Genomic DNA, 25,270 nt, shown 5'->3' with positions numbered 1-25,270 from the left:
GGGGAGTGGTCTGTGACCTGAACAGTGAGTGGAGGATGCCAAGAAAGAATTAAAATTTGAGTGAGGAACAGAGCCAAAATGCTCCCACACTAGCAGAGTTCTGAGAGGAATCGGATTTATGTGACTGCAAAGAGCAGGAATGGATAGCAGCTTCAGGCATGGCTGGCTCCAGGGCTCGCGGTCCCATCAGAGCTTGATCTCTCCCTCCTTCCCTTCCTCCTTGGCTTTCCTCCTGTGGGCTGCTTTCTCAGATGGACTTTTTTTCACAGGACAGAGCCTCTGCCAGTCCCAGGTTTCTGTCACCCTGACAGCAGCTCCAGAAGAAAGCCCTGCCTTTCCCAGCAGTTGCAGCGGATGTCTGAGAGTAGATTTCACTGTTCTGCCGGAGTCATGCACCCTTCTGTTTTCATGCTGTTGTTTGAAACAGCTGTCATCTACTTCCTGTGTCTGTAGACTGGCCTAGTCTGGAAATTTCCTGTAAGTGGATTCTTCCACTGTGTGGTCTTCCGTGACCTCACAAAAGCATGCTGTTTCCAAGGTTCATCCGTGCTGTAGTCTGTATCCAAACTACATTCCTTTTTTATTGCCAAGAACTGTCCCATTATACAGGCAGACCACGTGTTGTTGGCCTGTTGGTCTGTTGATGAGCCTTTGGGTTGTTGCCTCTCTTCTCCGCCATTCTGCCCTGGGCATTTGTGCGCAGGCTTCCGTGTGGACACACACTTCTCCTTTCCTTCCAGTTCATTCTTTTGTTTGATCTCATTCCATCTAGGAGTGAAGTGTTAGGTCATGGGGTAACTCTTACTTAGCGTTTTGAAGTATTGTTTGTTTTCCACAGTAGTTGCCCCATTTTCTAGTCCCATCAGCCAGGTATGAGGAGTCTAATTTGACCACATCCTTACCAACACTGGTTACTGCCTCTGTGGGGGTGTGTGTGTGTGTGTGTGTGTATGTGTGTGTGATTACAGCCACCGTAGTGGGTGTGAAGTGCTGTCACATGGTGGTTTTCATTTTTTGTTTCCCTAATGACAAACGATGTTGATTGAATATCTTTTCATGTGTTGATTCAGATCCTTTGTCCATTTTAAATTTGGGTTGTCTTTTTATTGTTGAGTTGTAACCATCTTTTTTTTTTTTTTTCTTATTCTGGATACAACACAAGTCCCTTATCAAACAGATGATTAACAAATATTTTTTCACGATGATGTCCTTTGTAGAAGCAGAGTTTTTAACATGGATAAAGTCCATTGTACGTATTTTTTCTTCGGTTCCTTATGCTTTCTGATGTATACGAGAAAGCTTTGCCGAATACAGGGTCGCTGAAATGTATTCCTGTTTTCTTCTAACAGTTTTACAGTTTCTGTGCTTAGATTGAGTTCTGGGATGCATATGGAGGTAGTTTTTCTGTATGTTATGGAAGAAGAGGTTCGATTTCCCTTTGCACGTGTACACTCTTTGTTGAAAAGGCTGCTCTTTCCCCATTGAATTATCCTGGTGGAAAGTCAGTTGTCCATCAGTGTGAGAGCCTGTTTCTGGACTTGACGTTCTTTACCATTGATCTAAATATCCACCCTCAGGCCAGTGCCCTTCTGTCTTAGTTACAGTAGCTGTTGTGGTAGGTTTTAGAATTGGGAAGTGAGTCTTTCACCTTGGTTCTTTATTCAAGGTTAGTTTGGAGTTTTAGGATATGAGTTTTAGGATAAGGTTGTAAATTATGTTTTAAAAAAACAACAACAAAACAACCCACCAGCAACTGAGATTTTGATAAGGCATTACATTGAACCTGTAGGTCAATTTCAGAAATATTATCATTTTTATAATACCTTCCCTCTTAAAAATGCTTTTCCATTTTTTTAGATCATCTTTAATTCTTTTAACAATACTTGGTAATTTTTAGAGTTTTGCGCTTCCTCTGTCCATATGCTCATTCTTGAGCCAATTTCTGTGGCCACGGGAATGGAACATCCCAGTAGGGGGCCTGACTCATGCGTCTGCTGCTGCGGCTGCAGGGAGTAGCCTCTCCCCAACTTTATGGACTGAAAACGGGGAATGGAGATTTTTTTTTTTTTTTTAAAGATTTATTTATTTATTTGTCAGAGAGAGAGAGAGAGAGAGAGAGGAGTGAGAGTGAGCACAAGCAGACAGAGTGGCAGGCAGAGGGAGAAGCAGGCTCCCTGCCGAGCAAGGAGCCCGATGTGGGACTCGATCCCAGGACGCCGGGATCATGACCTGAGCTGAAGGCAGCTGCTTAACCAACTGAGCCACCCAGGCGTCCCTAGGGAATGGAGATTTTTGAAGGGGTTAGTATTGTGCTCCTAATAGCGGCACAGAGGAATTGGCTGCTGGGCAAGCAAGAATAGGAAAGAAATTGTCTGTCGTAGTATCTTCCAATCAAGGCTTTAGGAAAGGCATCAAAAGGGAGGTAGAGGCACTGGAGCCAAGGTTTAAAAGGCTCTAGTCCACTTGGTTGCCCCATACAAGAAGAGATAAAAAGAATTCCCTGAGGTCTGTAGCATCTTAGGTTATAGAAGTGAGATGGTAGCATCTCCTTATTACCAAGAGCAACACGTGAGGGATTTCCGGCAAGGCGGGTTTGGGAACATCAGGTCTGGTCGGTGAATGGAGGTAGCAGAGACTTAGTTGGGGAAGTGGGAGCTCCCTGCCTGGACGACCAGGACTGACCACACCCCCTCCCACCCAACCCACCGCCTTCACTGGAACCCCATTTCTCAGGAGCCTGTCCTGGGGCCTCTCCTTAATGCAGCCCGTGTCCGTTCCTTCCCCTCTTTGGTTTTGTGTTCTCTGTTTGCAAAGCTGTGGAAAAGCCAGTACCACATCTTGTGTGCATCTCAGCCGGTGGAGATGATGACTGTTGGAGGCCCATGGGTGATGTTCAGAGTGAAATGACCTGGCCAACCGGTAACGACGATGGGAGCAGTAGCCCAGACTGAGTGTGTACTCTGGGTCGGCGCCGCAGTCACTGTTGCGATCCGTCTTGTAGGGACTATAAAATGAAGTCACTTTCCCAAGGCCCCAGCTTTAGTAAGTGGTAGAGCTGGGCTTCACCCAGGCGGTCTGACTCCTCAACCCTGTCTCTTTGCCAGTCAAAGTGTCTAGCACAGTGCCTGGCGCACAGCGAGCCGTCAGTAAGCGTCAGCTGCCATTTGCAGTCGGAGAAGACTTGACCATGTTGAGTAGCTGGTACTTGGCCCCGTTGTCCCAGGTCTGCACAATCGGTGACCAGTGCGGGATGGAGTCCTCTGCCTCACTTATTTCTCCACACGCTAGTTAGGGTAGAGCTAGCCGCTGCCACAAATTTACACCCCAGACTTGCCAGTTTGCTGCTTGTTGATGTTGTCGTTGGACGTTTGTGGTCAGTTAAGTGGCTTATGCGTGGGTCCAAGCCCTTTATGTCCTGAGCATTCACTATCCCTTAAGGCAGAGGTCAGCAAATCTTTTATGTAAAGGACCTGACGGTGAATATGTCTGGCTTTACAGACCATATAGTCTCAGCAGCAACTACTCTTCTCTGCTGTTGCGGCGTGGAAGCAGCCGACAACCCAGAAACAAACAAACGACGATCCAGAAACAGGAACTCAGTGTGGCTGAGTTCCAATAAAGCTTTATCCATAAGAACTGGGGGGGCCAGCTCTGTCGGGCCGGGTTTGGCCCTGGGACCTTGGAACACCGTTCACCACGGGGGAGAGAGGGAAGGAGAGAGCATGAAAGAGACACATCCACTTCTCAAATGCCTCAGCCTGGAAAAGCAGCCTCACGTCTTAAATTTGACTGGCAAGATGGAGTCTTGCCGAGATACAGGAGGGTCTGGGAAACAGAGCGTTTGGCTGGACCCTGCTGTCTGGGAACATGTCTGCCCCCTGGGAGGGGACCATGCATGTGGGTGTCAGCCTGCGGGGTCTCTGCCGCATGCCCTCGAGGTGCCATCCCGTGGTGCCACAAGTGGACTGGGAGTGTCCCTGGGCCCAGGTTTGAGGTTTGCCTATTTGCTCCAAGTAGCTTGACGTTTTTTAAGTTATTTCGCATCACCCACTCACTTGCCGACTGGAGATGGAAGCTCTTTTTGTAGAATGGCCCCTTGGACATCAGCTGTCTCAGCAACTGAGGTGTGTTCCGTGTGATCTGGTGGAAGGACTTCCAGGCTCGCGGTCAGAAGGAGTAACCACGCTGGGTTTCGGTTCTTCCTCTCTCAGACTGGGGTGGGTGTCACAGTTGGATTCAGTTCATTTTGGCAGTGGCACCTCCATGGGACTGGAGAGCATAGTGGGCTCTATGGATGCTGAAGTCAGGGGTCAGGGTTTGACTTGTGGCTCCATTGTCCGAAGGATGTTTGACCTTATGCAAGTTTTTTACCTCAGTGCCTCAGTTTCCTCATCTGTAAAATGGATAAAGGCCCAAAGACAGCTGCTACTCTCTTACAGATCAACCTGTGAAGACATGGGGCATGTCTTGACTCTAGCTCGATTGGATCCTTATTTGACTCTGGTTTTATTTTTACTTTCCTTCCTACAGAAAAACTCCATGGTCTGTGGCCAGGGTAGATAAAGCTCCCGAGTAGAACTTGAAAATAGTCCCTTTATCGTTCCTGCTCTATCTTATCCATTTGGGTTTTTTTGATATTGTGATATAACAACAAATAGATGTTTAGTCTTTGTCCCTGGTTCCTGGCACCGAGGCCCTAAAACCCTTGAAATTTCCCAATGGGGTGAGAGGAGCATCTTTTTGATACACTCTTGGACTTAGTCTTGGCTCCTGACCCCAGAGTTTCTAAGACCCTTGCAATCTCCCGGAGCTGATGAGCTGAGTGGTGGCAGGGGCCCCAGATGGCTTCAGGATGGGGCTGTCCTCCAGAGGGGCCAAGACGTGATTAGAGGGTTGGAACGTTCAGCCCTAACCCCTGACATCTGGGGAGGGAGAAGGGCTGGAGATTAAGTTCGGTCACCAATGGCCAGTGACGTACTCAGTCATTCCTCTGTAATTCTAAACTATTACATAGTTTAATTCTAAACTATGTAATTCTAAACTATGAAACTTAGAAAGCTTAGGGGTGGGTGAACACGTTGTGGTCCCAGGAGGGTGGGGTGGCTAGGGCAGGGCCCCTCCCTCTCACATCTTCTCTTCCATTTGGCTCTTTTTGAATTGTATGCTTTATGATAAACCAGTGATGTTAAGTAAACTGGTTTCCTGAGTTCAGTGAGCCATTTTGGCAAATTATTGAACCTGAGGGACGGATCATGGGAACCCCGATGGATAGCCAGTTGGTCTGAGTATAGGAGGCTGGGACATGGGATTGGTATCAGACCTGAGGGCAGACACAGGGGACAGAGCCCTTAACCTGTGTGGTTCAATGCTGACTTCCAGCAGTTAGTGTCAGAACTGAGCTGAATTGCACACTGGGTAGTGTCCGGAAGGTTGGAGATTGCTTGTCAGTGTGGGAAGAAACCCGTGCACACTCGGCATCAGAAGCATTGTTGATAAACACAGTTCAGGCTTGTGTTAAACTCAGGTGTCCTAAAAGGTAGGTCTCCTGTCCTCGGTCGTCCCTCCTGTGCCCAGTGTGGCGTCAGGCACACTGCAGAGGCTTTCTGAGTTGAGTGGAATTTTTATCAACTTCTCCTGTGTAACCTGGGGACAGCGAGGGACAGCAGAGTAGCCGGGCCTGTCCAAGGGAGATCCACTCCCTGGCTGGGAAGGGTGTTTCTGAGGATTTGGTGAAATGCCACATTCTGAACACTTGGCCTCCAGTGGGTCTGCTTGCTGTTGAGTGTGTAACACTGACGGTTGAGGGTGGGAGTCACGGGAAGGGGACCCCTATGATAGCCCCAGCCCCAGCCCTGCTCTGGTGGTCGAGCTGGGCCCCGCCCCCTCCTGGGGTTCCTGGAGCGTTTGTGCAGAAAGCTGCTGCGTCTGGAGAAGCCTGGAGCTGGCCCCTTGCATGAGCCCGGCTTGATGGACTCTGATCGGGGGTGAGGGAACGAGCCCGTCTTGCGTAAATCTGTTTTTGATGACCTGTTGATTTTTTCCTATTGTTTTTGGATGGCTTGCAGATCTGTTTCCTTTGCTCTGCTGCGTGATATTCAAGCATTCGAATTAGCTACCGGCTGATTTGGGAATTGAGAGATTGTTGCCTTCATTATGCTTCCCTTTGCCCATCCAGCTGTTTCAGCCCATACCACTAGCTGTCGGGAGTGGATACTCATCACAGAGGCTACAATTAAGACAGAGATGGTCACGCATAATGCCACTACCACTGCTGTTAAAACCTTGGAGCATCTTGAAACCAGAGCCCATGCGGCCATCACACTTGCAACAGACCATGACGTGACCCAGAGTGTTGGAAGGGTGCTCGCTTGCCGGTCACAAGGGAGTGGCTGTGTGCATGGGCCCTGTGTCAGCCTGGCTTCAGCAGGCCAGTCCAGGGCCGGCACAGCCATGGGGTTGCATGGAGGAGTGGGGACAGGAGGAGATTGGGGCCTGGGGGGTGCCTCCCATGGGAAGCGAAGACCGGAACGTAAGGGATAGGAGAGCGCTCTGAATTTCCAGTTGGAGTGTTACAGCTCCGACTACGCATCTGCAGCTTCTGGACTTGGAGCTGCTTCAGGGCAGAGCACTTGACACAAGGTCCTGCTTGGGTCTTTGGGTCTAATGGAGGGAGGTCCTGGCAGCCGACAGGACAGACAAAAAAATACTGCTGCTCCCCTTTCTGTGTTCCATCCTTGGACCTCAGGTACAAACAAAGCAGGTTAGCGCTGTTCTTTGGCCCCGACAAACTGACCCCGTTGGTCACCCTGAGCCCTCCAGCCCTGTGTCACTTATCTCTTTTCCAGTCCACCTCCCCTACCCCTGCCCGCCACGGGCAGCTGCTCCTGGGTTTGGCTGGAGCTGCAAATGGGTTTGTTTCCTTCTACACTGTGTTGTGTTGCTGTGTGTATTTTGTATTTATTTCCACGGTGCTGGGCTCTAGTCTCCGTTCCTTTACTTTGCATATTCAATGTCCCATGGGGCCGTGTCCGTCTGTGCTTCTGTAACTGCTCGTTGTAATTTCGGGTGTGCCTCGCCACATCTCACTCCTCCTCTGCCCCAGAGGAGCCCCCAAGTGGCTCCTGACTCCAAAACTTTGCAGCATTGAATCTCCTTGTCCGTGACCCTGACAGTCCTGCGTGAGCATTTCTCTGGACTAGACGCTCAGGATGGAATGGCGTGGTTGTGTCCTCTACCATATGTAATTTGACCAGATACTGCCAGATTGCTCAAAAAGAGAGCCCTTCTACAGGCAGGAGGAAGCTGAAGTGGCCTCCGCCGTAAAAAGGAAATTCGTTGTGTCGTGAGTGTGCGCTGTGCACAGAGAGCAACCCCAGTTTCTGCTTTACAGGCACGACCTCACTGGGTCACACAGTGATCCTCGAGTCTGCCATTCTTAATATCTGCAGCTGCAGAAGCCGCGGGCCACGGGCAGCTGGTGCCACGCTCCCGACCCCTCCACTAAGCGGCGGCTAGAGCTGAGCCCGGCTCTGAGGGACTCTTGGGGCCTCGGGCCGGCTGCCGTGAATCGAGCAGGGTGCTATGCTCTAAGAAGTTGAGGAGGGTCTGATGAGATCATACGCGTCACATTGCGGCTTTGCATGGCCTGCCCATTATTTTCACAAAATGCTCTTTCAGCATCTTAAAATCTGAGATCTCACTTAAAAATCTAGGTGATCTGGCCATGGTGGGCCGGCTTTTGCACCAGGCAAGTTTCCAGGATTAGAGACATGCTGCCCCTTCCCAGCTGGCCTGTCCACACTGCCCTCCAGTGGCTCCTGTTAGCCGTGGCCCGGATGGCGCTGAGGTTGGTAGAAGAGACATTTCTGTGGGTGGGCAATGCCCCGTCTTTCCCCTCGGAGCTCTTCCCGATAAATGCACAAACCAGCCTTGCACCCAGTTCCTGCTGTTGGTTCTGCGGTCTTCCTTGCCTACAAAGTCCATGACAGGGACAAATGGGCGTTAGCACAGGGGAGCCTGCTGCTTGCCTGCCCCGAGCTCATTTGCTGTGTCCTGCTGGGGGTCCAGCCTGTGCCAGGCACCCTGGAGGGGCTAAGAGATGCCACTCTTCGGTGGAGGCTGGGGGACAGACCACCAGTGAGTCGTCCATCTGCGGTCTGCCCTCCCATGCATGAGAGCTGACCCAGCCACAGCTACCTCTCACCGTGCCAGGGGGTGAGCGTTGGGAGTGATGGTGCTTGGTTCGCTCGCTGCCAACTGTTGGACTCACTGTTTCGTGTTTCTGATTTTAGCCAAGCTGTAGGTCTCCTGCGGTTGTGACCATGGGCCCTGGCAGGTAGGGGTGGCCTCGTGCTTCTGAGCTGAACTCAGTCACAGGTGGCTGTGAAGCCCAGCTCCGTCCCTCACCAGCGGGTCCCCATAGAAAAGGCACCTCATCTCTTAGAGCCTGCATTTTCTGATCTGCCCAATGGGGCTGTGAGGGCCCGGTTCCTAAAGCCCTTGAAGGGCGGACTAAGATAACGCAAGCAGACGCCTCAGCCAGCTTCAACTGGCCCGTGCTGAGCTCGCAGGAAGTTATTGTTGTTACTGTTGCTGTGAGAAGGGCAGAGGATGTGGCTTGGGCCTGTGTGGGTTTACTGTTGCTTCTCTGAAAGAGAGAGTGGCTTTCTTTCTGGAATTGGCAGTCAGGCGCTGGCGCGGGCATGCCTCCTGTGGGTGGCGTCGGGGTTTTCTGGCCGTTCTGTCGCTTGGTGTCGCTCACCGGCAGCGTGTGAGTGCTGATGGACAACCTCCTCGCTGCACCTGCTGGGCTCCCCCTGGAGCTGCCCAGCCCTGGGAGGCTGATCTGCCTCTCCGTTTAGAGTAAGGTCTCGCCACAACAGGGCTTACTACCACCCCCCTCAGCCATGTGAGCGGGGGCAGGAGGGTCTCTGGGACCCAGGGGAGGATCGAGCTTGCATTTGGTACGGGTGCCAAGCCTTGGCCTTCTCCATGAACAAAGCATGGAAAGGATCAGGTCCGAGAGGTCCTCTTAGGTCCGCCCTTTCCCACCATAAGCGATATTTCACCCCGGGGCCGCCAGAACCCAGCCTTGGGCTGCCGACAAAGTCCTAAATCTGCCTGTGCGTCGTGCGGGAAGTCCTGACTCAGATACCTTGGGGGTGTGGGGGGCATCGGGAGGTCTGAAGACCCTTGGCCTTTCTGTGGGGGTGGCAGCATACACTGTTGGTGGGGTCGGAGGACCTGGTTCGAATCCCAGCCGTGTAATTCACTGAATCCAGGAGCTTGGGCATGGCCCCTCGTCCCCCCTGCTCCTGATTGCTCATTTGAGATGTGCACATGATAGAACCTACCTCGGAAGCTTGATTTGAGGGTGAACCAGGTAACGGGTACAGAGGACTGACCCCAGAGCGGCCCAGAGTACACACGGAGAGACCGGCTGTGATGATTGTTCTGTCTGCTGCGCGGACGTTTGTAGTTTCTTGGGAGTTCGTGTTACCTGTCAGACAGGCCAAGTTCACGGTCTCCTTTGCCTTCCTCATGTGCAAATTCTTCACAAAATGGGGCGGGGGGCAATTTAGGACGGTAGCAATGTAGTGCAAAGACAGGGTAATGGTTTAGGTCTGAGAGTCCAGATTCTAATTCCGACGCTCCACGCTTTGTGTGGCTTTGGGAAAGGAAACGACCCTGAAGGTCCCTAGTCCCCACCTGTGCCGTGGGGCTCAGCCCTTTGGCAATGTCTGCGAGCTCCCAGCTGCACGTGGGCCCAGCTCCCTGCCTCTGAGACCTGAGGCTTTCCTCCTCCTGCAGGTAAATCTGGTTGAAAACACCGCCAGGCGGTTAGGAGCCGGGCTCTGGCATTGGACAACCCAGGTCCAGATCCCAGTATCACTGCTTTCCAGGTGTTGCCTTTGGGCATGGCGAGTGACATCTCTGGGCTCAGTTTTTACCTGTATAAGGGGTGATGACGATGGCAATGACCCCACCTCGCCACCTGCCCGTGAGGACCGAGCACAGGCCCGGTGCTCCTGCCATCTGATGACCCTGGGCTCCTTGCTGCTCTCCCTCAGCCTTCCACTTCCTCTCCTCTGCAGGCCAGAACAGCGGAGGCCGATTTCCCTGGAAGCTGGGGAGAACAGTGTGGGATGGGTACCAAGTACGGAAGGGCCTCCTGGGCCCAAACAGGAAAATAAGCCAAATAATGAAAAGGCACTGGGAGACGTAAGGGTCGCAGGAGGGAACGGACTGACGGATGAGTTCGTGCCCTTTGCTCTCTAAAGGCGGCCCCCGCTACAGAGCCCGGACGTGTTGAAAGGCCTGCGGTGACGCAGGATCCCACGGGTCTTCGCGGCGTTGATTTTGGAGGCTACCGGACCGTCGTGCGTGTTCCCTTCCACACAAGCTGAGTCGCCTCCACTTGGGGCTGGGCGTCCGCTGTCCGCTGTGCCATGGAGAAGCCCTGTCAACCGGGGGGAGTAACGTGGGATGAGATTACTTAGGGAAGTCCCTGTCTTCTTTAATTAGTCTTGATGCTCGGAATGAAAGGAGCTACCACCTGACTAACGCAGGGGTTCTCACGTGTGCGCCCAGAAGGAAGCTGAGGGCTCCTCGGACCAGCCACTCCCTTTGCGAGTGAGAGAACTGAGGCTCTGATGGGACCCGGCTTTCCCAGGGACACGCACGGGGTGGGGAGCAGCATGAGACCAGGCCCCAGCCCGTGGCCTCTCACCTGCACCCAGACACAGGTAGCGTTGGATGGCTGCAGGCTTGAGATGAAGAAACTGGTCTGTCTGGTGTCACCTCATCCCTGGAGAGGTCTGGACACTAATTTTTCGTGGCCATTTACTTGGAGGATTTGCCATGCCCCTTCCTCTAGAGCTCATGCCAACTCCGTGCCATGGGAGGACAGGGACGGGATGGGGATGGGGGTGTGTGGGGGAGGGGTCCTCTCTGAGAATCAGCAGGGGCTGCAGAACAAATCCATCTGAAAGTGCAGGCTGGAGAAAAGGTAGAGCAGAGCTTACCCAAAAGGCAACCCAGAATCCTACGAGAGTCGAGCTGGGGGTACCTCTAAGTGTGGGTACAGTTGGCATCTGGTAATATCCCCACCAGGGCCCCAGGAGCCTGTTCTTCTGGGTAACCTGTGGGGGCCAGCTCTCACGAGTGGCCACTGCCTACTCTTGCAGGAGTAAGATCTGCATTTTAACAAGGACTCGGAAACCCCCAAAGTGGTCGGGGCCTGGGCTCTAGAGTGAGCCACGAGATTGGCCTCGATTCCGCTTCCAGACTGCTCATCGCCAGCTCTGTGAGCGCAGGCAAACTCCTTAGCGTCTCTGTGCCTCAGTTCCCCTAGTTGTGAAGTAGGAGAGGAGCAGAAGGGACTGTAGAGGGAAGAGTGGTCAGCAGCATCTGTTCAGTCAGGGAACACTTACCAAGCACCTGCTGGATGCCAGGTACTGTCGCCAGGCATCAGGGCCATACACGGTCATCACTGAAAAAGTAAAGGGGTGGGGGGGCAGCAGAGTGGATCGGAGGGTCTCTTGTTAGAACAGAAGGGACTTTGGGCAGAAGTGGGGAGACAGGGAGTGATGTGAATAGTGCAGGTATCCAGAGGGAGAGCATTCCAGACTGAAGCAGCAAGTGCAAAAGCTCGGAGACGGAAGCCGTCCAGCCACCCTTCTGTCCAGCTCCCTCAGCCCTGCTCACCATCCCCCAGGCCCGCCCTCCCAGTGCCTCTCCCCTGCCACCATCTGCAAAAATCCTGCTCACCACCCCCTGCACCCTGGACCAAGGCCCATCGTGCCTCCTGCTAACGCTCCCACACCAGCCTGGCTGCAGGGATGTGCCGCTTTACACTAGAAGCCCTGGGCGTAGTCTGCCCTAGAGTTTCATTGGTGATGTGCCTGCCCGTCATCCACTCCCAGACCGAGAGCTGGTGCTGTGGCTTGTCAGTGGTCTCGGGCACCCAGCACGGCACCTGGCCTAGCAGCCTCTTGGAAACGTGGCCCCCTCTGGGGCAGCCCTCATGGTGCCCTCCTCTGGAACCTGCTACCCACAGGCCCCAGTGCAGCCTGGCGTCCCGAGAGTGTGGATGGCGAAGGGACTCTGTACCCTGGTGCCTGCTGGCTCCTTGGGTCCGTGAGCGACACGTGTAACGTACACGATTCCCTGGGCTCCATAATGTCAGTGGGGGAGACCGTGACCTCCGAACGGTCACTTCTGTTTCTTGGTTTGCTCTGACCGTGACCTCCGAACGGTCACTTCTGTTTCTTGGTTTGCTCTGTCCTTCCCAGTTGATGACCGACTACGTGCTTGGTAAAGGGGGACGGGCTAAGCCGCTGGGGTGAAATCATGAGCAGGACTTTGCTTCCCTTATCCCTTCAGAAGGGCAGTGACTTTGGCTCCTGAATTTGGGGGGTATTTGTAGAGACCTAGGGTGTGAAATTCTCACTAAGGGCGCTTTAGAGAAGACCCGTCTCAGCCTTCCTCTCCTGCCCCTCCCCGAACTCTGCAGACAGAGCCCTCTCCTCTCCCTCCTCCCTTCACACGTGGCGCATTCCAGCTGCGAGCACCCAAGAGAAAAGCTTGTTCCGTGAGACTTGTTGAAACCAGCCAGTCTCTCGTCCAGCTGCCCAGCCCTAAGTGTGCACCTTTATTATTTCCCCGCTTTAATCAAGTGAAGATCTTTGTGCAGCTTTGCTGGAATTACCCCATCAGAAGCTTATACAAGGGGCTCGGTGGCGTTTGGGAAACGGACCAGGGTCCATCATGCCTGACAATTCATTGCTCTCAGATGCCTCCGTGGAGAGTGTTGGAAGCGCCAATTGCCGGAATTGTCTCTCCTGGCTTCCCAGTTTGCGATTACATAACGGTCTCCGTGGAAACAAGGGCTCAGGCATCACACCCGTGAGGGAGCACGGCTCACGGAGCTCACCAGTGTGCAGCATGCATGCGGTGCGGGGCGGCCTGTCCCCATGTCCCCGGAGGGCGGGCCGGGGCCTGCGGCTGAGATCAGCGGCATCCGCGCCATGTAGCTGACCCATACAGGAAGGAGGAAAGGCTGGTTTTCAGTGCTCAGAGACAAAGCAGAGTGAGAGGGCCCAAGCAGAGCTCTTACACTCAGGAGTCCGAACTCCTTCTCCATCTTGGGGAAGGGACAGCTGATTGTCACTCTCCTGCTTAAAAATACCCGTTGCCCCGAAGGCAGAGTCCACGTTCTCTGAATGACCTCCCCGGTGTGCCCCCGCCAGCTGCGCCCGCTCTGCTCCTGCCTCCGGGCTCCCTCCAGCCGCGGCCCTTGACGCGTCCCAGCCCTTCCCTGAGCAGCGCCTCTCTCCCCCGTCTCAGAGCCGTGGGACGCAGGCGCCGGTCCAGGCCCCAGGCTCCGTCGCAGTGAGCGTGTGCGCCCTGGCCTTCAGCCTCTGCCTCCGCTTCCTCCCTCGGAAGTGCCTGTCTCAGTGGGCTTCTGAGACTGCCGTGAAACCGTGCCCAAGTGCGCTCGGCCTGGGGCCGAGGGAGGAGCGGCTCCCTGCAGGTGCGGAGTGCCAGCCCCCTGCTGCCGCCGCTGTGATGCTGGCGAGAGGACGCCAGCCTCTGGGGCAGCCCCCCGGGCCCCACAGGAGACCCCGTGCACTCCTGTCACAGTGACTGCCTCGCTGACCTCTTCCAGCCGACTGGAAACCCCATGAAGTCAGGACCCAGGCCTCGCCTCCCTGGGTATTCGCCGTGCCTGGCTCATAGTAGGCCGAGAGCAGTCTGTTGAATGCATGAATGAACCGGAGGCAGCTGGATCGTTGAATCGGGAAGCCAGTGAGTCCCGCCCACCCACACGTCTGACCGAGAACTCGAGTGCATTTGCTTCCCTTCACGCGTGGCACCCTGGGCCACGCCACCAGCGCCTCTTGCCTGGGTGACCACAGCGGCCTCCTCACTGGTCTCCCTGCCTCTAGATCTCCCCTCCCCTCTCTCCGCCGGCCTCCCCTTTGAAGGTGCCCCTCCCAGGGGCCTTCCTTTCCCCACCACCCAAGCCAGTCCGTGCGTCTTCCTCCCGTCCGCCCCACACCCAACTCTCCTGTGGTGCTTACCGTGACGGATTCATGTACCCACTTCTGTCTCCTTCCTCTACCAGCCTGGAAGCTTCTCGAGGGCAGGGGCCATGTCTGGTCACCAGTGTACATTCTTTCAAGGCACACTGCCTTGGACACAGGCAGGTCCGCAGCAGATTGCCAGGGAGCGTGCCCGGTGGGAATCCGCAGAATTAGCAGGAGGACCGCTAACAGCACGTGGTGGAAATCTGGAAGTATCTGGCTTTCGGCAGCAAAATTAATTTCTCATTCAGCTAATACCCAGTGCAGGCAAGGAGTGTGGGGGGGAAGGTGGCTTCCTCTCGAGTGGCTCTGCTGCCTTCCTGTAGGACCCCTGCACTCCCAGAGGAAGGGAAGAGAAGGGAGAGGGGAGGGTCACAGGGTCCGTGCGTTCTCCGGCAAGGCCTGGATGTGGTTGGCTCGTGTGGCATCTGCCAAGCCTGGCCTGGGGCTCCCACCTCACAAGGATGCTGGGAAGCTCATCCTCCTTGTTCCCAGGGAGAAGAAATGGGGCGGGTAAGCGAGTCTGCTCAGAATTGGGCATGGGAGGGGATCTCATAGCCAGGGTCCTCCTGCTGGGCTCAGTGGGAGTCTAATCAATGTTCCAGATTTCTCCGGCCAGGGACAGTGTGACAGGTCACCTGACTCTGCAGTCGCCGTCCCTCGACAGGGCCTGAGCAGTTTGCCGCTCCTGATGGAAGCAGACCTCCCATTTATTTTATACAACACCATGATGTTCTTCGATGAGAATGAAAAGGAACTCAGCATTACAGAGTCACCTCAGCCCACCGGCGGGCAGCTCGCAGGAAGACCCAGCCCCTGTGTCAGCGGGGTGGGGGCTGGGGGGGTCTGGGGCTGAGCGTTTGTTCTAGGAAGCACGCCTCACTGTCTGGTTTACAGTATTGCATCATTTGTAAAGCTGCTCTTTTTTGTTTTTTAAGATTTTTATTTGTTTACCTTAGAGAGTGAGCATGAGCATGAGCAGGAGAAGAGGGAGAGAGCCAAGCAGGCTCCCCACGTTGCCCAGCTCAGTATCCTGACCCCAAGATCACGCCCTGAGCTGAAGTCAAGAGTTGGATCTCGGCCAGCCGAGCCCCCCGGGTGCCCCCTCACAGTAGCTGTTCCCGATGTGACGGCGCCTTTATTATCCTGAGGCTCGAAACCAAATTCCCCTTTTCTGGAGGGAAGAAAATACTCCCATCCAGGGAGCTCTGGGTGTTCTTTCCCGAAGTGAGGCCTGACCCCCGCACTACAGCGGCCCTAGACGCCAAGTGACGGTAGCATTGCGACGGGAATGCTGCAGAAATGACAGTGGGGCCACGGCCGCAAGAGCTCACAAGCAGCCCCCGGACGGGTCTGGCAGGTTCCGTGAGCTCGGCTTCCATCCGCTACGGCCGTTTCTTGTGCCCTGTTTAGGCTGCAGCCCGGAGCCCAAACAGTGAACTCAGAAATACCTCAGGGCCCTTTCAGCGCTGACCCCACCCTGTGGGGCAGGCTCCCAGCAGGATACCCGTCTCCTCCCGGGCACCCCATGTGACAAGTGGGGTCTCTGAAGGACCAGCTCCTTGTCCTTGTGCATTTTATTACCTGTCTTGCACTTGCTGCCTGAGGCCGTGTGGAGCCAGCCTCCCTTCCTCCGTCCCGCTCCTCTCAGGGGTCGTTCTCCTCTCTTGTTGGCCTTGGCCACAGCCTTCAAAGCGTTCTGCCTGGTGCCCTGCCGGTCCCCCCCTGAACTCATCCCTGCATTTATTCATTCTTGCAGTAAGTGTTTATGGGGTCCCTTGTGATCTCCAGGCACTGCGTTAGACTCTGATGATACCGGGCGAAACTAGACAGGGAATGACCCACCTCTCTGGGACTTAGAATTGATGAGGGGAGGTGGGGGAGCAAAAGGCACATGGTGAGCCAGCGAGACCGTTCCAGGCAGCGGTGAGGACCACAGAGAAGAGAATCAGGCATCGTTAGCTAATGTGTCTTGGAGGGCTTCTTGGAGGTGGTGGCACAAGAGCAGAAACCAAAATTGTGAGGTATTCCAAGCCCAGGGAACAGCTCTGGAAAGGTCAGACGGCCCCAGGAGAGTGTGTGTGTGATGCGGGGGCGGACAGGTTGACAGTGTTGGGTGGGTGCTGGAGGGGGAGCAGGGAGACGTGAAGTGAGGTTGGCAGGGCGTGCTGTGGCCACATTGTGCCGTTCCCTCTGAGCCGTGCTAACAGTTTAGCTGCACATGTTGGGGGGATGGATAGAGTTCACGGGGAACCATTGTAGAATTCTGAGCTAGGACGGTGTCGTGACAGTTGAAGGCTGCCTGTACCCCGTGTCCCCCAGAGCCGTCTTCCTAAATGCCCGTGAGATCACACGTCTCCTGCATCCGTCCTCCGGCGGCTTCCTTTGGTGATGGTCTGCGAGGCTGTGCCCGACCCACCCCGACAGCCACTAGTCTGCTCTCGCTCAGACGGCTGAGCCCGGCTGTGGGGCCTGCCCTCTGCCGCCCGCCACACCTCCTGCCTTTGTCCCTCACATCTGCTCTTCCCTCTCCGTGGCATGTCTGTTCCCCCCCCCCCCGAGGGCACCCACCTAGACCCTCTGACGGACGTGTCTTTTCTCCAAGAGATGCCAAAGGACTGTTTTCAGGAGTGACTTCCTCGGACTCCAGCCCTCTCTCCGTCCCTCTCGCAAACTTCCCTTGAGCTTCGCTGAGCCCCCGTGGATCACAGCTTCGTAGCACTTGCCCCCTGCCTCGACGCCCACCATCTGCCTGCCGGTCGTCGCCCCATCCACACAGAAATGCCTTGAGGGAAAACATCCTGGTGGAAATCCACAAATCTTCATCTCTCGCCTCCCAGCCAGTGACGTTCGTTACCTAGGACTTAGCCTGGGTTATCACCGATGAGTTGGGCTCCATCCTTAGCCCCATTTTACGGATGAGAAGCCTGAGGCTCCCCCTCTCCAGTTTAGCCACCTGATGGCGGAGCTGGTAAATGGCAACGCAGTCGCTCTGCCTGCTGCAGGGAACGTCATCGGGTGCGATCATCCCACCGTGTGGTCTCTCGGATGGTTTCATAGGGGCCCAAGGAGGCCAGGCAGGGGATCGGACCAAGGGGGGGCAACTAATGAGGGCAAGACCGCTCAGTTTTTCAAGGGATGCCAGGAATCTGGGTTTTATGCTGAAATACCCTGGTTTTAGTATTTGGGGGCCATCCAAGCCACAGTAGCTTGGGGGAAAAGTAGGACCGTCTTCGCCAGCAGGTCAGAACGCAGCTGCTCCCCGAGTGGGGGAGTCTGTTCTGGACAGTGTTGCCTTCAACCTGCTGGAGTCACCAGCTCCCTTCTGGGACGGACCACAGCCTCTTTTTAAAATGCTCCGGAAGCAGTAGGCACATTTGAAAACTGGGATCTTTAAACACGGACTACGTATGAGATCACACCAGCAAATCGGCATTCATTTTGTTAGAGGTGCTGATGGCACTGTGGTTAAATAGGAAAATGTTCTTCGGGTTTCGGGAGGGCGTGCCACAGCCCCCTGCGGTGAGATGTCATGGTGACTATAATTTACTGTAAAAGACCTCAGCAAAAAGGTAGTAGTGATGAAACAAATACAGAAAGGGGTTATGACTTTTTTATTAGATAGAGGCTTATGGGGATTCATGATACGATTTGCTCTGCTCTTTGCCATATTTGAAATTTCCATAATAAAGTAAGAATGAAATGACAGGGGAAAAAGGCCGTCTCCCACAGAGAGCTCTGAGCTCCTCCCTGCCCCACTGCATCCTCTGCGGGGACTCTGGGTGCCGGCACCTCCGAATCAGAGACCCGCGGGAGAGTGTGGCCCCCAGGCACTGAGGTGACACGGTGACGGGCTTCCTTGTCCTCGCGCGGTCACCGGCTTCTGCTAGCGCTGACCCCGAGTGAATCCTGGTTCGGGGAAGCCTGTGGTTTGGAAGACTCGCAGCTTTTTCTTCTGTGAGTTGAAGAATGTCTTCCGGGTGGCGGGTGGCTCCCACGGTGGGCGGGTTAAGGACCCAGGACACTGCTGGTCCACCTCTAGACTCTGAGCCCTCGGGCACGTTCCTTACCCTCTCTCAGCTTCTGCTTCCAGCCTCAGACGGGCTGTAAGCGTGCGAGGCAAGGAGGGCACAGAGCACAGAGCACGAGTAAAGATTCCACAGATATCTTCATTCCGAATCGCTCTGGGAGAAGTTGCCCCCTTGTCAGAGTGAGATTGCTGCCGTGCTGGGTCCTCTCGGGGCCGGCCCCGTTTCCAGGCAGCGGCCCTCAGGAGGAATGAGTCCATGCAAGGGGGTCGGCTTCTCCCAGGGTGATAGCCTTTCTGCCACGTCACTGCTGCCTGTGGGACCTGGGTGAGAGGAGACTCCGAGACAAGTGAAAATGAGTGTTTTAGACCCCCGGGTGTCATCCCCCCGCCTCCCTTTTGAGTGTCCTCACGCCCCGGGATCCCGCTGCCCGCCCAGCCCCACAGGCAGCACGAGGAGTCACCTCCCATCTCCATCTCTGCGTGTTGCTTCTGGAGTGGCCTGACCCTCTGTGCGGCAGGAGGGGAGAGACCTCCATGAGCTCAGGGGGGGCCGGTGGGCTCCTTTGTTGTCCCACGACAGCCTCTCTGGCCGGCCTCTTGGGCTTTTGTGCAGATGAGAACTCAGGCCTCAGGAGCTCCATGGGGCGCTCACCTGGCACGTTCTCCGCCTTCTCCAGCTGTTCTCCAGGGAGGAGCAGCTTACTGCTCGCTGATGCGGGGACAGCAGAGCAGCACCTGGTGGTCAGACCAGGGAGGGAGTGCAGGCCCAGGGCACCCCCCTCCCCTGCCCTGGTGGCTGCGGGATATCAGAGTCCCTCCTGGGGGCTCAGCAGTGGTCAGTGTTCTCACCCTCTGGAGGAGGGGAGGAGGGTCACACTGAGGCGGCTCGCGGGGGTGGCCCTGGGCAAGACCTCGCTGTGGCCCGGAAAGGGCCCAGGGGCGGGGGGAGCTTGCCACCAGCCGCAGCTCCGCGACCCTTCCTCCCGCTGGTGCTCCGGGAGGGCTGCCAGATGAAACACGGGCTGCCAGTGAGATCTGAATTTCACATAAACGATGAATAATTTCTTAGTTCAAGTATGTCCCAAATACTGCACGGGAAGTTTTATTGTGTGGTACGTAGTTGAATACTGAGAAATTATTGAGTCATGAATTATTGAATATGGAGTTATGAATACTGGAAAATTCTGCATTGTTTCTCTGAAATCCAGCTCTCACCCAGCATCCTGTAGTTTTGTTTGCTGAGTCGAGTAGCACTTACAGACTCTGCCTACCGTGCTCAGGGTTTGGCGGGGCTTTGTGGGCGCTCTTCTCCCAAGATCAGGGCAGGTGCTGGGCAGGTCTGTGGGTGCCTCTGAGAGCAGCCTCGTTCAGCACACTGTTGCCAAGCCCCTGCTGGGGTGAGCTCTGTGCCGGCAGGGGCAGGGGGGAGCGCCCCGCTCCATCTGTGGGACCTCGTTCGTGCCCATGCTACCCAGACCCTCTCTACACGCCGCTCCCTCCTCTCTCATGTGACATGAGTCAGAGTGTGTCTCCTCTGGTGTCCTCATGAGGACGGATGACCCCGTTCCCCCTCCTGCCCTCCCTCTACTCTTCCCTTACCCCCACGTGGCTCTGAGTTTCCCGTCTCTCCCGGTGCTGGCCAGGGTTTCCGTGTGGTAAGCCAGGGCTCCCAGCACAGATGGGAATGAGCAGGGTGGGCTCCAGAAGTGGTGGGGGCTCTCATTTCAAAATTCTTAGGGATGTCGACCTAGGGGACAGTAGATCGTCACACAGGTCCAAGTCCTAGTGCCCAGCAGGCACATGTGGGAGGCTGGCGCTACAGTGCCGAGAAGCAAGAGGACTCGGGGCTGGGGTGGGGTGGGGAGTGGGAGCGAGGAGAGTCAGGTGAACCGAGCCCGGGAGCACAGAGGGCTGGAGAGACTGCATGGACCTGGGGGCCGTGCCTGCCGCTGGAGCCGTGCTGCCCAGCCACAGTCGGATGTGGCCCCCTGTGGCCACGTAGCCTAGTGTTGTAAGAGAAGGCACAGTTTACCAATAAAACCTTTCTTAAATAGCGGTGACTGATTCAGATTTTGGAAAATTCCCACATTGGCAAATTAAGCACTGTCTTCTGGAAGGCAGCATTTAGTGGGATGGACAGTTACTCGGGCCTTTGTGGTCACCGGGTATATTGGCGTGTCCCACCCTGGCCTGTGACCTCTGCCAGCAACACAGCAGTGAGCGTTGGGTTCATGGTTCGGTCCCCAGGCCCCATCACCACGTGGTAGGTGCTCATACATAACAGCCACAGTGGTTAGACTTCATTCATTCACGGGCACACCGTACGTGGTCATAGGGACCCGCTGGGCCCTTCTTAGTAGGAATATCATGAACATCTGCCCTGGTGCTCAGCGTGATCGCCCCGGGGAAGCCTTAGGCACCGTTTGCACAGGGCGGTCACTCCGTATACATTAGCTTGCTGCCCGGTGGTGACTGCTGGGTCTTCTCCGGGCTGTTTTTGGACGGGCGAAGAGAGCACACCTGAGCATGCTGGCGTGTATGTGTTTTCTCAGGATGCCAAGTTTGTGGAGGAGCGGAGGAAGCAGCTCCAGAATTACCTGCGCAGCGTCATGAACAAGGTCATCCAGGTGGCCCCCGAGTTCGCCGCCAGCCCCAAGAAGGAGACCCTCGTGCAGCTCATGCCCTTCTTTGTGTAAGTACGGTTTGCACGGGCCCTCCGCCCAGCACTTCCTCCTTCCCCTCCTCCGAGGCTGGCCAGCGAAGTGTGTGTGTGCGTGTGTGTGTGTGTGTGTGTGTGTGTGTGTGTCCTCGCCATGCTGGGGCCCAGGTTCTCCTGGAGCCATGGGCCACGGCGCTGCAGACTGCGGGAAGGGCTTGGAGACCTCGAGTCTGCATTCGAGCGTGGTTGAGCTGAGGTCTGCAACTAAATTAGGCCGGTGCGGTTTTCTGCTTCATGCCTTCTGATCAAAGGAGAGACTAATTTTCTCTGCAGCTCACAGAATGTTCCAGAACCAAATAGGTCCGTCACTGTTGCCTCAGTGGGTAACTGATGCAAGGAGACATTCTCGGACTCCCACTGGCACTGACTTAAGTCATATTAATATGAAAATAATGTAACCGTGACCTAACTTAAAATCGGGTATAAATTTTTTGTTCTTCTATCGTGATATTGGAAAGAAAGTGGAAGGCATTGTTGACGTGTCAGGCACTTACTAAATCATGACACTTCTGAATTGTCAGCACATCTGAAGCCAAAGCTTTGCTCCCAGTGGCACACGGCACGTTCTTTCCGCTCGCCCCGTGTGGCACCTGGGTGTCCTTGCCCCCTCTTCTCCGCTCCCATTGCTGGGGAACATCTGTGCCGCACCTGGGGGCAGGCAGTCGTCACGTGGCGTCACTGGCTGATCACCAACGAGTCCGCTCTGTGCTGTTAAGTCTGTCTCTAGCCTGACCCGCTTACACCCTGGGATCGGGACGGAGGTGACGGAGCAGCCTTTGGTTTTTTGTTGAGCCTTCAGATGCTGTAGAACATAATCATATTGTTTCTAGAACATTAGCATCATATGGAAACACAAGATGGAAAATCCCATATGGCAAACCTGTGGATCCCTTAGTTGAGGAGTGCTGGTCTGGGTCTGTGTGACAGGTCGGGGTAAATCAGAGTTTCTTTGTAGTCTAGCTCTCGGACTCACTCGGCAGGTCAGGGCTTGGGGGCCTGTCCTTAGGACCAGTGATGCTCTAACTTCGGGCCTGGAGCTTTGCTTCTGTCCTGGGGCACGCCTTTGGGTCACACTTGAACTCCCAACCAGACAGACGTTGGCCTGACTGGCCCCCTTACTGCTCGCAGCTTGCTTTTGTTTTTCTAATTGTTTCAGGGCTTTTGTGAGAAGACAAAGCCTGTATTCTGCCTCGGGTAAAAGGCACCTTTGTTTCCTGCATGCATTGGATGGGAAACTGCATTTCTCTCTCATTCCCTTGTGATGCTGGGGCCTTGGCTTTGGTGGAAGTGCTGTAATAGCTCGCAGGGGGAGCTCCCATTCTTCTAGGGGCAGCCTCCTGGCTGGGATGGTGTTGGAGATTAACCTGTCACTGAGTCCTGTGAGTTTGGGCTAAATTTTCTGATGAAAACCGAGTTAGAGTCAGTCTTAAGACCCTGATCTGAGAAGGAAGGAAGACTGGTCACAGCAAGCTGGTGTCCTTCCTGCTGGGTGCGGGCAGCCCTGGCGTCTCTGGCTGACTGTTTGCCAAACACTGGCCTGTGGGATGGTGGAAACTGTACATGCATCTCAGTGTGGGGCGAGCTCAGCCGTGCCAGCTGCCATTCACTGGAGCCGAGGGAGAAACCTTTTATGCCTAATTAGCACAGAGAACGTAAGGTTTGATGTCACAGGCTTTAAAAAAATACAAAGAATTTCAGTAAGAGCCTGTAGCACATGACACACTCTTGACAGCAGGCGTCTGAGTAAACACTAGTCTAGACCCCCCTGGGGATGAGGCATTTCGGTCCTTCGCTTCTCCTCGCCGTCCACATGACGCTGCCCTGGCCTCCTCTGTCTTTATTGAGTGAGTTGGGATTCCGGGTCGGAGTCTGCCCATTGGTTCATTTTGGGGCAGTGGAAGCCGACACTGGCCAAGTGCGCCCGTGCCGGTGACTCTCCACGTGGTAATTTCCTATTTGTGTGCGCCTGCAGAAAACTGCGTCTGGCCTTCTGCTCGAGAGCTCGCCCTGAGAAATTTCTAGTTTAAAAAAAAAACAACAAAACGAAAAAAACCACAACTCTCTTAGCTCAGGAAATAAACCCCACAAAGCGTAATTATTCTTATAAATCTTGGCACATTTCCTCAGTTCTTTCAAATGCCGATTCAAGATTCGAAAAACCCCCTTCAGCTACTGAGCGGAGGTGGGCTTGTTGAAGGACGGCCCCCGCTGCCTGTCCCTTCCGTTTCCTGAGCGCTCGAACAGGCACCAGCTGCGTGTTCCCCTCCTTGATCTCATCCAATCTCCCTGAGAACCTGTCAGGAGGAACCTTATAAACTCGCCAGTAACCTGGCAGTTTGACGAGGTCCCCTCGGAAGTGCTAAGGGGAGTGAGGCCCAGAGAGGTTTCCTCGTGACCCCAGGACTAGCCAGCCAGCGCATGGGGAGCCCGGGCTTTCTGGCGCCATACCCCATGTTTCGGGACAAACCCGCAGCCTGTGGGCCACGCCTGCCCTTCTGAGCTGTTTCGTTTGACCAGCGCAGTGGGCTTTTGTTATCTGTGTGTCTACATTGACGTGACACCGACATCAAAATATTAGATGGTGTCAGGAAAGAAGATGAGGTGTCCGAATTGGTCATGTCCTGTTCTGGGCTGAACTCTTGTATCCTCCCAGAATTCATATGTTGAAGCCCTAGCCCCAATCTGATCGCATTCGGAAGTAGCGCTTTGGGGAGGTCATTAGGTTTGGGGGAAGTTATCAGGGGGACAGGATGGGATTAGTGCCCCTATAAGAAGAGGAGGGGAGGCACTAGACTCCTCTCTCTCCGCCATATGAGGACACAGTGAAAGGCAGACATCTACAAGCCAGGAAGAGAGCCTTCACCTGGAACCCGGTCTGCCAGCCCTTTGATCTTGGACTTGTAGCTCTCGAACAGTGAGAAATCAGCGTCTGTTGCTTAAGCCCCCCAGTCAGTGGTGTTTGGTTTTGGCCGCTGGAGCGGACGGATCCCCACCCCACCCCACCCCACCCCAGCCCGCTCAGCCTCGCTTGGCCGGAGTCGAGCAGCGCTGCCCCGCCCTCACGGAGACCCCCGCTCCCGTCGTCTTCCGGACTCTGGGCGAGCCTCCCCTGCCCTGGCTGTCAGCGCTGGGCTGTTGGCCGCATACACTCGCTTGCGTTACCTGCCTGGCCCCCGCTGGAGGCTTGAGTTTGCAGTCCTGCCTCTTCGCCACCACTCAGGTGGCTTCTCCGTCGAGGCGGACGTGGGACCGGACTGTTACTCACGATGCGTTCCTCGCACACTCTGCTCCCACGCGTGTTCCGTGAGCCGGTGCGCTGCTGAGCTTCCGAAAGGTGGTCCCGCTCCATCTTGGAGGGAGAGGGCAGGTGGGCGGGGGAAGGGAAGCAAGTGGGTAGCGTTGGTCCAGTTTCCTTCATCGGTCTTCCTTAAAACCTCAGGGCTTGTGCAGCCTGGAGTCTGTATCCAACCAGGCCTGCTCTTGCGCGCACGTTGCTGTGTTGTTGTTTCTCTCTAACGTGTCCGGATTTCACTGTGTTCTGCGAGGGCCGTCGTGACTTCCAAGGACTCCGCCATCTGCACAAATCCGAGAGCCGGAGAATCAGCTAGTTGAATTCGTTCTCCAGATCTCTCCGCCTCCCGTTGCCTGCCTCGCGAATGCCAGCAGAAAGCAGGGTGGTAGAAAGCGGGCCGTTTCTTTGCCATTTTGAACTCTGTGCATCCGGTGGGGACCAGAGTGGCCCCAGATGGCGAGCGGAGGAGGAGCGGCCCCCGTAGCGGCCTCCTTCAGAGCCCCGTGTTGTCTGCGTCCCCCCCGCGTTTGAGGGAAAGGTGGGCGCCAAGAGGCGGCGTGTGGCAGATGTCACCCCAGACACCCGGGCGAAGTCAGGTGCTCTTTTGAAAGTCTGTTAACGAGGGAGGCTCAGAATCCAAAAACTCATTCCACGGACCTGGACCGCAAAATCAGTGAAGGCTTAAATGATTTGTTGTGCTGTCATTTAGCGCATTATTAAAATGTTTTCTGCAGAGTAATTCATCCCTGGGAAATGCCTCGTGTTCTGCTCTTCCTGAGGGGGAGAGGAAGGGTTGTGGGAGTGGAGGCTGGGGTAAGAGTGTGGGTCACAGCACAAATTCCCAATGGAATTTTCAGCAGAAAGTGCGGTCGCTGTTTGCCCCGCCCCACGCCACCCCACCCCCCACCCCATCTGCTGCTGCGTTTACTCATAAAGCCGTTGGACATATTTCCGGCTGAAATTCGAGTGGCCGTGAGCAGGGGTTTAGCTCGGGGAGGAAACACCACGGCCCCAGCAGGGAGAGCCTGAGGCTCAGGTTGAGAGCTGTGACTTTGCGAGTTGAGCATCCCCAGCCTGGCACCTTTCCGAACACCCTGTCTGGCCTCTGCCCTTGGCCGGCTTCACTGATGTACATCAGCTTG

The 25,270-nt window shown here is 55.2% G+C and overlaps 1 protein-coding gene across 2 annotated transcripts in view; it reads left to right on the top strand.

Annotated features, from left to right (window-relative positions):
* Positions 1–25,270, top strand: part of SNX29 (sorting nexin 29) — a 476,114-nt gene that overhangs the window by 415,456 nt on the left and 35,388 nt on the right. For both annotated transcript variants that reach the window (XM_080829802.1, XM_080829803.1), the window contains exon 20: positions 20,670–20,809. In XM_080829802.1, the coding sequence (XP_080685928.1) occupies positions 20,670–20,809 (140 nt within the window). The remainder of the gene's footprint in view (positions 1–20,669; positions 20,810–25,270) is intronic.

The sequence above is a fragment of the Martes martes genome (genome assembly GCF_963455335.1).
Source record: "Martes martes genome assembly, chromosome: 18".
In the NCBI taxonomy this organism is placed as follows: Eukaryota; Metazoa; Chordata; class Mammalia; order Carnivora; family Mustelidae; genus Martes; species Martes martes.
Note: the sequence above shows the minus strand (reverse complement) of the source record. Positions and strands in the feature narration are given on the sequence as shown.